The following is a 15,038-nucleotide window of genomic DNA, read 5'->3' as shown; positions in this document are numbered from 1 at the left end:
GATCTTCTGATCTTAAGATCTTATGACAGATCTTAAAGGTTCTATGTACAATCCTCATAGCATTAATATGGCAGTAAACCACTATTTACCATGTAAAGATAAAGGTGAGTAATGGCGTCATGACCAGAGAATCACATCACACTACTTCTGTGTGTCAGAATCTGAGTTTCTCTGTTTTTTGTTGTGATAAGCTGAGCCAGCCATGCATTTGTGTCAGTTCATGTGTATCCCACTGGCTAGCTCATTGCTGCCAATTTGCAATGCGCTCATAAGGCAGTTTCAGCTGATATGAGGACAGCTTTGTTGAGAAACTGTTGCCTCTACCATCCACTTACCTCCTGGTTAATACCATTAGCTCTGTCAGCACTGGTGCTGTTGTTTAGCACTTTTTATGGAGTTAGCACCTTGAGCTTAGCTGTCTTCATGTGTTTAGACAACTCATACGCACTGTATTTTGCAAAGAGCCCCTTTTAAAGGATCAGTGTGTTGGATTTAGTGGCATCTATTGGTAGAAGTGGAATATAATATTCATAACAATGTTTTCTTTAGGGTATAATCACCTGAAGTTAAGAATAATTGTGTTTTAGTAACTTAGAATGAGCCCTTTGTTGCCCTTCATATCTACGTATGGAGGCTGTCCACTTCCACAGAGTCTGCCATGTTGCACCGGTCGCCCAGAAAGTACAAATCAAACATTGGCAAACATTGAAGAGAGGGCTTTTTTGGTGGCGTGAACAACTAGATGCCACTTGATCCTAAACAATGCTCCTTTAAAGAACGTTAAAGACAAAAAGGTAGGGAGGCTAGAATAGAGTAATGGGCTGTGTCGTGGGTTGAAGAATCTTTCTGAGTCAGGTTTGATTTGTTACAGGTTTTTTACCTGGACAAGCTCAGTAAATCTGTTTCTTTGACTTCTTCATTCACCAACAAGGAATTACAGAAATACACTGCACATTGTTATACTACTATATACTATACTATATACTTCTCTGCTAAATGTAGAGAAACTACAGGTATCCTTCACAGACATAGAACTCTAGAAAAGTAAAAACTAACATCTGCCAGTTTAGTAAATTTGTGAAAAGTCTGCAGTTTGAAACCACTGATAGGTTGCCTATTCTGATGTATGATTATTTAACGTTCACTTTGAAATAATATGAGATAGTGGAAAGATTTTCTTTTAAAGTTTTTTTTTCAGCCAAAGTACTTGAACTAGTTTGTTTTAAGCTTCCCCCTGCCTTTTTGGTTTTACTGAACATCTCAAAGCGTTTTTAGTTTCTTAGTATGGCACTCTCTCAGGGCTAGCTGTCTTTTTCTAGTAACATTAGCAGACAGTGTCACTTTGAGAGCAACTTTTTCTTTTCTTTTTTGAGAAGAACTCTTTGAATCTGGTAAAAGAATGAAAGTGACAGATGAATAATAATAATCCCAGCTCTTCTTTTGCTTTAATTCAATCATAAGTCCTGGTTCTGTTCTAGTCTTAAATCTTTTGAGCCTGGCTGATCTTAATGTGGCTGTGATTTATTTTAATGTCCTGTACTTTAAATATTTACCCCATGTGCAGCAGCGCTCTCTTTAGACCCGTGGCGTCACCGTGTACACTCAGATGTTCATTTCACTCCATCAAACAATCCCCCCACCTCGGTAACACAGCAGTCATGATTTCCAGGCTACCGTGCAGATAACAGCTTCGCCTTGGAGGTGTGTGTCTGCCTCCTGATGTCGACCTCGGGATGATTAATCAAATTTAAAGCACCTGTTCCCTCTCTGTCAATACAGGATCATATTACACAGAGCAGCGGTCATTGTGTTTAGAGAAGGTGAGGCATCTCAAGCCTGATAAGAGCTGCTGCACCTGCTCCACTGCACATGCAGATGAGACCAAGCTTTGTTCATCTGATTACCTCATCTGGTTAATTCCTGCAGTATTCAGATGGATGCATGTAGGCATTTAATTTGCCTCCATATACAGGGTTTTACATATAAAGTAACACTCATTTTCAGTAAATGTCACAATACAGTGTCTGCATGACACACAGCTTAGAAATTATTGTTTATCTGATACATTTTGTAAAGTTCATAATAAAAGTGATTTAATGGATGACCTATAGGAATTATTAACAGGACACGTTTTCTCCAAATATACATATCTCTATCCCTGCCGGTATCGCATCCAAGAGTGGTCCAGTCATTTAGAGCTGCGCAGTAACCAAAGCACATTCAGAGCGTTTCTTTGTTGCATTTGGGAACTAAATGCAGCAAATTTATGCAGTGTAATGAATTATTGCTAAACTCTTCCAATATTAAGCAAATTCTGAAAGTGAGCTGCTGAATGTTTTCAGTTTAATCCTCAGCTTGTGGTATAAAAAGCAGAATTTTGAGTTCTGTGATTGGATGTTTTGTTTGAAAATTCTCCCTGGGAGTCGTAGTTTACTCTCCATTTGTTTTTCAGAGGCAACAGGTTTAAAGTTTCACTTTTTACTTTTTTTTAACCAAAAGAGTTTTATGCCCTGAAAAATAAACAGGATATACCCAGTCTCACACCCAACTCATCAAATACCGACATTTGGTCACTGGCCCTGAGCATCATACACACAGACACACAGAGACATCCTTTAGCTTCAGTATGAGAGGCAATGGGTGCCATTATTTTTTGACGCACTGAGCAACTAGCTGTAGTATAAAGAGTGAGAAAGCTCACATAGGGAAGGTGGGTCCAACAAACTCCGAACTTTTAACCAGGAGACTGCTGTTTGTGTCCAGAAACCAAAAGCCAGTTGAGTTGTTTTAATAACAAAAAAGTGTGCTAATATGAATATGAATATGTGTGCTACTACGCTAGTGATATATGTCATGTGACGTTACATGACACAACAAACATGTTGTTTTTTTCTAAATTTTGTTGGCCAAACCTAAATAATCAAAACTAAAATGACTTTTTATGCTAGTGTTCTAAGTTTATTTTAAATTAATTTAACTGGCAGAAACTGTATGTTCCTGTAAAATGGGAAACTTATTTTAAAAAAGACACACTGCATTTAACAAGCGGAAATTGTCATGCTGTCCCTGAGCGTCCAAAACTGACACTGGAGGGTACCTAGACCGTCTTTGTTTGATGTGTAGGGACAAACTTTGGTATTTTAGAAGTAGCCAACTAAGTAACTAACTAAGTAACTAACAGTAATTGATCAACAGTATTGAAAAGAAAAAAATGAAAAATCAAAGTTTTACATACAAAACTGTCTAATAGTGTTCATGAGTAGGCACTAAAGTAATGACTACTTTTGTTTTATTGCAGCTTTCTGCTGCATGCACTCATACATTTATCATTAAAAATAACCACAGGCTCTTTTATTTTCCTGCTAATCATACCCCGAGCCACAAAATCTCTCAGTGTGTGACAGATGTCGAGCACACATGCCCTCGTGGAAATTATTTGAATATTACACAAAGGTTAATTTTACCCTTGGGTTTCCCCCTTTTTCGCTTGATGCTGTTTTCATCCAACAAGGTGCATTGTGGGGCCAATCTGCCTAATTACAGATGATGAAGGAGCCATTAGCTGTCTCACAGGGTGAGGACCAGAGACACTTGGCGGCAATGGAATTGGTAAATCAGAACGCGGTGTTCTACTAATTCCTGCGAGACTCTTTTGTAATTATTGTGGAAAAGTGTTTCTTAACTGTCAGGTCACACATTTGATCCCTATGTTTTCATCTCATTTCAGTATGATTCTGCACTTATTGCAGTGCTCATATTTTTCTAACTGCGTTTATTGATCTTGAACATATGAATAAAGATAAAATGCCTGATAAATACACAAACAAAGGAATGCAGCGAGAGAAAAGTACACCAAGTACAAAATATGAATAAATACATTTTCAGAAAGGAACACATTTTGAAAAGATAAACACATCTAAATGCTATTGGTTTCTACCAATAACAATGATAAAACTAACACTCATTGATGGATTAATGAACAAGTCAAGGGTCCCAAAGTGTCAGGCAAAATATCACTTAAATTACAGACCAGGGAGAGACTCAAAATGGCCACAAAGGACACATGATTACCAAGATACACAAAAGGACCACAAAGATATGCAAATGAACTACAAAGAGACACAAAATATAGGCAAAACACCAAAAACACACAACATGACCAAAACGACACATAATTACCCCCAAAAGAACACAAAGATATGCAAAAGAACTGTAAAGAGACACAAAATATGGGCAAAACAATCATAAAAGACACAAAATGACCAGGAAAGGTCTAAAATTGTCTTAAGTGGACCCAACAAGATCACAAAGACATGCAAAGGAACTGCAAAGAGACACAAAATAAGTACAAACATGGGTAAAAACATACAAAAGACAAAATACTACAAAGAGACACAAAAAGACACAAAGTATCCTGAAAAAGAAACAAAACCACAAAAAGACGATTTAAAAAAACAAAAAAAATAAACATATGCAAATCAACCAGAAAAAAAGAGGCAAAACTACTACAAAACCTGTGTTTTCTCACTCCTGTGTAAGAGAGGTGGTGGGGCCTTTTGCATATGTGACCAGGGGCCAAATGTCTGATGAGCCGTCCATGGTAACAGTTCTTCCATTGGACGAAGTCTAAAGCCTTGTGTTATCATCTGTCACATGAAACACGCAGAAATTTGTGAAGAAACACAATCTTTTAATGGATGTATTAGTAGGCTAATCAGAGAAACAGCTGTTCACAAAAGAAAATCATCAACTCAACCTGTAGTTGCATTTAAGTCGCATAAAAGAGATCATTTGGGGTTTAAAACTATTTTTTGGACACCATGGGAGCCAAAAGGGTTGCGGCATCGACCATAAACCACAACGTTTCATGGTCGCAACTGACTAGGGACCTTTATTGTATATCACCTCTCATCCCTCTCTCCACTATCATCTCTCTACTGTGTGCCTAATAAAGGCATTATTAAACCTAAAATTAACAGAAGCAAACAAATCATATACAAATGCCACATTTATTGTGAAACACACAGAAAAATTAGACTCGAGAAGTTAAAGGATGTAGAGCTCCTCCATCTACTCACTTGAGGGCTTCAGATTATTAATAGTTGAATCCTTTCAGTCAGCCTCAGGGTATACTTTAAATTAAATATCCAGTGGTCTTTCGTAAAAATCTGAATTTTCTGATCATGTATACATGGATGGTGGTTGATAAATGGTGTAAAATTTAGCACAAACTTTGCTTAAACGCTACTAAAACTATAAAGTTATGTGCCTGGGAGCTAGACTGTCTCTCCGGCAGGCAGATTAAGTGCCTCAATAAAGAGCCAGTTCCTACTTTTTCCCGTGGTATTAAAATGGATAAAAATTGGACTCATTATTATATAATGCTTTTAGTGGGCTAATAACTAAGGGTGCATGCATTTGACAGTTTCACAAAATGGCACCAGTCATTACAAGAGTGAATGTCCTCCAGATTATTTCACTCAGATAAAAAAAAAAACTAGTGAATCTGACTGACTGTCTTTTCTTTCTCTATGTTTTTCGCTCAGGCACCGTTTGCTCTCAGCCTCATCAGCAGAAAGTTAACCATGGAGCCAAAGGTCACCATTAACGCCAGGATTGTGGTCGTGGGGGCGTCAGACACAGGTTTATCTTTCCTCGAGGTGCTCTGCTTCTGGTGAGATCTTCAGTGTTGTTCATCTCCCAAAATGTGCAATAGACTTTGTATATACCAACCAGAAGTGAAAAATAACATCACAATTCTTCTGTAACCAAGACCGGATTAACCTTTCAAGAGACCCTGGGGCAAAAATTTGCTGTCAGGCCCCCATTAACCCTCCCTGCACCCACCCACCCACACACACAAAAAACTACACCATCTGTGCATTGTGTATGTACCCTGTCATCTCCAAGTTCCCATCAAGAGCAGCACACACAGCAGTCTATGCATGGAAGTTTAATTATTTCCACCAAAACTCAGGTACCAACCCCACACACACCATCTTGCTGCCCCAGTTACTCAGCAGAGCACCAAATTAATTAATCCACCGCTGAAAATAGTCCCCAGCAAATACACAAAATTTCCTCCTGTTTGTTTGATAAAAACTACAGTGAGCTGCTGTTTAAGGCAATTAATGAGTTGGGTTTTTTTTTTTAATTAAGCTATAAATTTGTGACCTTTCTATTTTTAAAGACATAATGCCCTAAGTCGGAACCAATAGACTTTGAGCCACAGACAGGTTAAAGAAGTCAGAGAGTATTGAGAGACATTATTGAGCTGGATTTGTGTATAATAAGAAAACTATAACATCAGTGACACCTGCTTTAGCTTTCTATTTAGGAATAATAAATAAAATGTCTTAAAACTAGATTTTGACAAAGACCCTTCCATAAAAGATGGGGAAAAATAAGATTAAACTTCTGTTTACCTGTATACTACAGAGCATGTGAGGGGAGTCAGGCAGTGAGAATTTTCACTTACTGACTCAAAGCTGGACTGGGGAAGATTGTTCCAGAGAGTAGGGGCTAAAACCACATATGTATTACCACCTTTTGTTTTACAGTTGGAGCGGGGGGTGGATAAAAGGCAGAGATTTGCGTGGTTGAGAAGTAGAATAAGGAACAAGGAAATCAGAAGTACTTTGTACTCTCCACTGTTGAAAACATAGCAGAAGAATTTTGACAAAAAATTGTGTTTGTGCAATACATAGATGTATTTTAGGTCCGGTATGTTATAAATTCATGGTGTGAGCGCTACCAGTGCGAAATTGCAGCTTTAAAATTGCATTTTAAAGTTGATACCCCAACTTTAAAAAAAAAAATGCATTCTGCATTTTATCCAAAACCCTTGCGCTCTGCTCATACACCCTGGTATGATGTACATCACTCATCATTACATTCATCATAGTAAATGACACCGTTAGGGATCATTGTATGCTGCAAGCTGCAATCGAAACAAAGAGCCTGACCCCAAATCAAAATCCAAACTTGTACACAACCAGAATTTTTATATGCATCATTCCATTTCATATCAGGTAGAGGGTTTTGTTTATTTTACATTTTGTTCAGACCTAATGCATATGCTTTTTGACACCAAAAAAATAGGTCTTTAATATGTTTGGGCTGAGTTTATAAAAAAGTTATTTCCACTTGGAGTGTTGTCCTGTTGCCCTTAAAAAAAGGAGGCCTTTTTTTAGGGTCAAAATCTTTTTTTTTTTTTTTAATAATTCCTAGAGCCATGACATTTTCTAGGGGCACAGACACAAGATCCACATTACTCACAGGTACAAGCAGATGTCATATTTTTCATTACTGGTTCTTTAAAATGGAAAGAAAAGCAAAATGGGTGGTTATTGGGCCTCAGGCAGCTCTTATAAGCATTCACATACTGACATTTTCATACTTCCTGCTGAAAATACAACATTTGAGTGATGTTATACCAAATTTTAGTAGCTCTAACATAAACAGAATCTGGTTTATGTCCAGAATAACAAGCCAAGGTTAAAATTTGTTGCCTTCTTGTGATGTCAAAATGGTGATGTGGACTCAGCTGAAATTTTGTGTGAAAGGGGTCCATATATAGGAAGTGGATGTGTTATGTTTGAATGACCTTCTATGTTGTCTTTATGAAATGTCACGATATGAGTCATAATATGCATAATAAACATGCATGTATCTTGATCGAGCAATGAAGACAGAAATTAAAACTATAACTCAAAATAAACTTAAATCAAACAACAGGAAGTATAAAAACGTCCATATGTATTTACTTTGGGGGACTGCATGGAGCGCTAGAACCACTTATTTTGCACTTTTTTTCCATGGTCAAAGGCCAGTTTTAAAAATTACACCTGCATGTGTCTATTAATCATTTTAGTCTATTGTACAATGTTTTGTCTGTGCCCCCTATTATATTTCATGGCGCTATACATTTTAGTGCTTTGAAACCAGATCGCCATCACAGTCAATGAGCCAGAAATGTTTCACAAATTGCAAAAACTTAGTAGATTTAAAAATTATTTTTTAAAAAAAAAAAGCTGGCTAAAAATGAAAAAAGAGCTAAGGAAAAACTAAATGACTGAAATGATTATGACTTTTTTTTTTAATTAATTTTCTTGCTTATTGCCTACTTCCCATGTGATTGAAAGAAATCGGGCCATTTTGCTCAGGCTTCAATGGGTTTTGTGGACAAAAATAACAACAGTCCAAGAGGCAAAAAAACTCAACCATAATTCAGCAAAAAAATATTTGACAGAATTTCTTTTCTGGTGTCAAATGGCATATACGTAACCCTCAACCCGCAGAGGGCAGTCCCTCACTGAAGCTCCTCTTTCATTTCTTTATCGTCTTTTATTCCAGGAATCCAACCTCTGGAAATGTCACTTGACTCCAGGTCGGACGTCTTACATGTTTGCCTTCGTCCTCGCCTTGTGAGATTAACTGCTCTGGCAGATAATAAGAAGCGCAGGGCTGCTGATTCAGAACCAGGCGATAGCTGCCAGGCAACCAGGGTCGTTGTTTTGTGCGAGTGAGATCTCGCAGCTCTCAGAGCTGGCGAGGCTGGCACGCCGGTGATGCCGGGGCGGGCGCGCGCAGCTGTCTGAGGCCTGGCATTCAGCAGGGCAAGCGCTGGCCCCCTTTAATTAGCCACTCCACTGCCCCCCCCCCGTCAGAGATCTGCTGCAGCGATCTGTGTTTGCTGTCACTAATGAGTTGACTAATGAGGCAGTTAGTGTCCACTGAACTAATGGTGAGGCGGCGACGCATTGAGAGGGTGAATGATGGGTCAGTTTCGGACTGCTGGGGCCCCCCTTATCAGCCCTGCCCAAACGTCCATCCCCCTTGGCCCCCCCACCCCGACACAGCTTTCCATGTGCTCATTGAATGCAGCACCAGCACCACCCCCCAACTTCATTACTGGCTGGGACAGGGTCAGACAGATAAAGAGCTCTGCGGCAGGCCGGCCCTCTGCTCGCTGCGGTCAGGCTGCAGGGTTACCACGGCCGTCTGTCACCGGCTGATAACAGAACAAATCCAGGGCCTCTGATTCACTCACATCCAGACACCAATAATGGGCCTTAATGCCTCACTGCTGCGGCATAAATCCACCTTCTGGCACAGATTAACCAGGAAAGTTTGACTGCGCTCATTGTCTGATGGCTGATTATTATTATTATTTGCATGTTCACGTCAAAATCAAAGGTCAAACCCCACAAATGACACCACTATCATTTCAGAGCTTGGGAGTGATAGTCAAGGATTCTTTGCTTGATCTGTGAACTCTAGTTTGAGGACTTTTCATCTTAATACATGCTCATTCTGCTGCTCTCCAGTAGTGAGCCATATAAACTTACAATTTTTAATAATTCATGTTATTTATTGAGCAAAAAGCCAAAAAATTTGATGTGTCCAGCTTTTCAAATATGATCATTTGCAGCGTTCCTCAGTTTTTTTGTCATTGTAAATTGAATATCTATGGATTTTTGACATTTGATTGCACAAAACAAGTAATAGGACTTCAGCTTAGGCTCTGGTTTTTAGAGATGGGCACATTGTAGACTGAAAAAAAATCAACAGGTTAAGTGATTGTGAAAAGCATAATTAATTGCAAAATTCCATGACTATTTTAAAGAGAAAGGGTGGCTGCTTTAAATCCAATATTACCATAAAGCTGTCATTGATTTGCACAACTATCCAGAACAGTCCAATAATCTCAAACAGAGAAATAAAAATCAAATCTCTGCTTGCTTACGAATTTCTATCATCTTACTCATAGTATACATATCTCCCCATATTGTCCAGTTGTACTACTCATGAGTAATGTAACACAACAGCCATCTAACCTACAACCAGTCAGTTTACCAGCATTTTGATGTCTGGTGTTGTAGATCTGTGCCGATGGGCGTTAATTTAGCAGGAACCTGAGATAACAACAGAGCAAGGGTTGATCAGAGGCGTCAGTGTGATAAGGCTGAACACTGCCAGATACACACTCTGCTATTCACTGGACAGAGGAGCTGGAGCTGCTGTTATCAGCTGTGATGCCCTGTAGGACACCACAAAAGAAGTCATTTGCATCACAAGAGATGTTATGTTGTACACTATAGACAGTAAATACACATGAATACTCAGGAGCCAAAATAATATGCATTGGTGTACTGCTAGAAAACTTCCATCTTAACATATGGGATTTTTTTACCTTTTTTTTTTTCTTTTGGAAAAGTAGATCTGAAGATCTAATGCTAACAGTCTGTAGCAGAAGTACCACCTCTAGTTTTGGTCCTGCAGTTCAACTTAATGTGTTTATCAGTGGGTGTTCATCACTGTCAGAACACACTAGAGCATTGATGAGGATAATGCGACAGAGTGCATGTGAAGAGCATTAGGGTAATTGAAAATGAAAAAGCAAAATCCATCTGGAGCACAGTACAAAAAAAGAAAAAAGAAGATGAAATTCTGATATTTGCACTCATTTGTTAGCATGAGTCCAATAGCTGTGGCTGGAGGCATTACATTTGGGTGCACGGTATGAATGGGCGAACATCCCATTCTTGTAAACATGATATCTCATTAAAGCCTTGAGGGAATATCTTTAATTATTGGGATAAATGTCCACTTTGACTCAATAATAATGGTTGAAGGTCAAAGGTCACTGTGACCTTGCATGTTTTTTGCCATAATTCAAGATTTTAGAAAAAAAAAAATCAACCAAGTGTCTAACAGAATAAAATTATGAAGTAATAACATTTTCTATTCAGAAGTCAAAGGCTAGCTTCACTGTGACATCAAAATGTTCTGCAAAAACTCTTTTCTGGCTACCATTCAACATCATATCTCAGGATCAAAGAGACTGTTGGTCAGATACTAAACTGGTGACACTAATCTTGGGTGTCCACCTTGAAACTGTGCAGATTGTATAGATCTCCTGTGCTGTGAGGTGGATAATGTGTGTAAAGCACCCATGTTTTCACAGACATGAATGTAAACTCAAACAGACTAACTGTGTTAAATCTGTGTTAAATGAGTTTAACTGGAGTACATTTTGAGTAGGAACTAGTGAGAGGAATTCAGTGTCTGAGCATCTTTATTTTTTAACATTAATAGTATTTGCAGCTGCTAATATTAATAAAGGAGGACAGACCCTCCTGTTACATAAAGCAAAGTAATGTGTTTTTTAATTTAGTATTCTTTATTGTCTTTTTAACATGTCTGACATTAGCCAGGCTCTCTAAATACTGTTTCACATCACTGGATAAAGAACATATCTGTAGAAATTAAAGTTGTCCTTGCCCCAGAAAACATTCCTCTCACACTGTGTCCTGTATGTATTCACTGTATTCTGTGGAAAAGCCCTCATACTGTTAATTGTCTTGTAGCCCTCACCTGAGGTTCAACAACCTGACCCTGGTCTCAACACACGGTCTCCCTAGCGAATACAACCACGAGGATGTCGGATTTCTGTCCACAAGGTAGGGGAATGCAACATCAGGCATAAAAAATATAAAATCATGTTTTGGCATTTTATGCTGAATCGAGTATTAGATGCATCTGAACGTATAATGAGAACAAAGCTCTTAACCCTTTATTTTATATTAAACTCAATTCTATATTCACAATTACATAAATCCACCCTGCAATTTAAGAGGTTTCTCCACTTCCTGCAGTCATGCTTACAGCAGCAGAGACTTAGCACAGCTCCCTCTGCATTCCTGCATCAACGTGGTGACTGGGAAGATGGTGGGCATCAACAGGAAGTCCAAACACATTCTGGTGTCTGATTATGGAAAGGTGCCCTACGATCACCTCATCCTCTGTACGGGCCTGCAGTACCAGGTGAGACAATGAGACCCCTTTCATCTTCTAATGTGAATATTACAGAGTTATAGTCATTTCCATGGTAACCAAACAACTCAAAAGTAGCAAAAATGTTACACACTTCTGTGAATTACTCTTTTATTCAACCAAACACCATCATTCAGCTGGCTTGTTACATTATATCATCCCATGACAGCTATTTGTTTGTCATTTATCTAAATGTGCTACTCTGTATCCTTTAGCATTCTGATCATTTACACTCAGACTGTTGAGACAACAGGAGCGCAAGAAAAGGAGGTGGTCAGTGGGAACCACTGAACCAAACAAGGGAGCTACAGGATGAATATGTAATGTTAATGTGGCTACTCTAACACATTGTGTGACAAAATATGATGGTGTCTGTGACATAACAAAATTGCCCAGGCACATGACAAGAAAGAAAACACGCAATTTCTGTCAAGCGTGACTAGTCGAAAGTAACGATCAAGAGGAGTTTCAGCTTAATCCATGATTTTCTGTAATGGAATGTAACCAAGTATGTTTACTCAGGTAAAGCACATAAATATTTAAGGTACTTGAGCATTTCAATTTCTTGCAACTTTTTACCTTTTCATACCCTTCCTGTGTCATGACAAAGCTGAAAACAGGGCTGTTTTTCTGACACCATGAATAGTTGACTTTTAGGAGATACATGATCCTCACAGGACAGCCACGCTACACTCATGTGATGAACTTAAAGAATATGATGCATTGCTGTAGATTAAACTACAGAACTGAATAAACTGGTATATAAAGGAGTTTAAATCAGCACAACCCTAAAAATCTATAGCAGTAAGATGCAGCATACACATTAATGCAGTAGTAATGTTAATCCTAAAACATCAGATATGATAGTAAATAACAGATAGGGAATATTTTACAACCAATTACCATTATCTCTGGTAATACATTTTTACTCTTACTTTTTAGAAAGGTTTTAAATGCGGGACTTTTACTCATAGTGAAGTCTTTTTAGTGTTGTATTAGTACTTTTACTGAAGGAAAGGATCTGAATACTTCTTTCACCACTGATTATTTTAACTGACAACTATGGCTACTAGAAGTTTATATAATACATTGTAACAGCAAACAACAGCTGATGAAGCTGAAAGTATCAGTATTCACTCTGCTGTGCTGTTACATGACATGTAGGTCTTTAATGTACATTCTCATGATCACAAGATTTTGGACTTCAGCTGATATCTCCTTTATCAGCTGATATCTCCTTTGAAAAAAGCTGTATGACAGTAAAAATATGCCATGAATAATTATTTCATTCTTCCATCTTTTCACAATACTACGAGTCATTATTTTAGTTAAGGCCTTGAGCTGTTTTAAGTGTTCACAAAGCATGTTAGGTGTCTGAATCGACATTATGACACAAATTTGATGTAATTTGTCCATGTGTGTCATGTGATGCTATAGATGCCCTGTCCTTCTGGGATGGATCTGAGCCAGCCTGCCACAAACAGCCAGCTGCAGACTCAGTCCAGATACACTGGGCCCGTCCCATCTAACCTCTTCACCCTCAACGACCTCTATGACTGCATGGCTGCTCGCCGCTGGCTGTGTGCCAACTTTGTGGAGCTGGAGGGCAAGTAAAAACACACACACACACACACACACACACACACACACACACACACACACACACACACACACACACACACATACACACACACTAAACCTAAAATTAATCTGTAGTAGTATGTCATTACTCAGCCAGTCAGCGCTGAAGTGCCCCGGTATAATTAGCAGCTAATTAGCTGCAGAGAAATCTTTCATCTCTGTGAATCAGGTCGGCCTCTTCCATCCATTTTCCATTATCATATCACTCTCTGAGAGCCCAGCTTTTCAGTGCAGGGAAAAATACAGTGTCATTAAGCAAAATTAATCTGCTCTCTGAAGGAATTGTGCAGTGATCTAGAGTGGGGCTTTTATATATACTAATTAGTTGATCCCAGTCATAAAGGAAAACCATTAATAAATGCAAATTGCCATGGCAGACTCCAGCAGATACCATGTTTATTTCCATATTTTAATAATAATAACAAAACGAAACAGTGTGAATGTAAATTTTGGTGTTAGACTAAAGCAGATGTAGTTGTTCTGTCTCAGCTCAAGTTTTATAAGATACTTTTCCTACAACAAATCCCAGGAAAATACTAAATCTAGTATTGTGTCAGTCTCTCAATACTCTCTGACTTCTGTCTGCGGCTCTCTCAGGTCCATGCCTATTGGTTTTTAATAAAAGGAGTAAATAGTAAGACACAATTATATATATTAATTTCTTAAAAAGTGTCAGTAATTGGTCACTGTGTTATTTTTAATCAAACAAAGAGGAGGAAATAGTGCATTTGTTGGGGACTGTTTTTAGCAGTTGATTAATTCACATTTGGTGCTCTGGTGAGTATTTGAATCAGTAGGACAGTGTTTGTGGGATTGAGTCATAATAAACTACAGTGTGTGTGTGTTCATGATAATGAAGGAACATATCACCCAGTGCAACATTGTGGCTTACTAATGTGGTTTAAATAGTTTTTGGACAGCAATGGAGCTCTGTGGTGCAGAGGAATAAGCTGCACATGTTTTGGTTGTTTAATGGGATTTGTTGACAATAAGAAAAATATACAACAACACCAGACTTAGTCTTTAACATAACTGTAAAAGTAACAGTGAAAGCAAATACAAATAAAATACAGCAAAAAAAAAAACTTTTATTAAAAATTGAGTAGGAAGTGCTCCTTTGATGTGACAGCAATGTGACACGAAACATTTGCTCATGATGCATGCAGAGGCAATCAATGTCCCCCCAAATAGGGAATTAATTCTCAAAAAAAGTCAAGGCACACTGGTTTTTTAAGATAAAAAGCCTTTATTATAGCGGTCACATGATTTAACATAAGACCAGTTTGTACTGACTGCACACCAGTCCACACCAGGACCCCTAACAAAGGCATTTTTATCTTTTTTTACCTTAACTAAACAGTGTAGGGGCTAGGGTTAAGGGACAGGACCCTTTTCCCATACATAAAAAAACGTGTCCTTGGGTAGTTCTTTTTGTAGTAGAAGAGATAAACAGATGAAGTGAGCAGTGGAATATAGATTAATTGATGAGAAGCTCAGTGTTCTGTTGGCCTTGATGATTCGGTAGCAGCGGAGCTCCTCTGGTTCAGCACCACGGACAG

At 38.4% G+C, this 15,038-nt stretch overlaps 1 protein-coding gene across 1 annotated transcript in view; it reads left to right on the top strand.

The window, feature by feature from the left end:
* Nucleotides 1-15,038, top strand: part of cfap61 (cilia and flagella associated protein 61) — a 39,123-nt gene that overhangs the window by 12,805 nt on the left and 11,280 nt on the right. The window contains exons 16-19 of the mRNA XM_088089409.1: nucleotides 5,547-5,674; nucleotides 11,373-11,465; nucleotides 11,661-11,829; nucleotides 13,276-13,444. Of these exons, the coding sequence (XP_087945535.1) occupies nucleotides 5,547-5,674; nucleotides 11,373-11,465; nucleotides 11,661-11,829; nucleotides 13,276-13,444 (559 nt within the window). The remainder of the gene's footprint in view (nucleotides 1-5,546; nucleotides 5,675-11,372; nucleotides 11,466-11,660; nucleotides 11,830-13,275; nucleotides 13,445-15,038) is intronic.

This window comes from Plectropomus leopardus, chromosome 16, assembly GCF_026936395.1.
Source record: "Plectropomus leopardus strain MGB_pleo_1.0 chromosome 16, ASM2693639v1, whole genome shotgun sequence".
NCBI classification, from domain to species: Eukaryota; Metazoa; Chordata; class Actinopteri; order Perciformes; family Serranidae; genus Plectropomus; species Plectropomus leopardus.
This window is presented reverse-complemented; position numbering and strand designations above follow the sequence as displayed.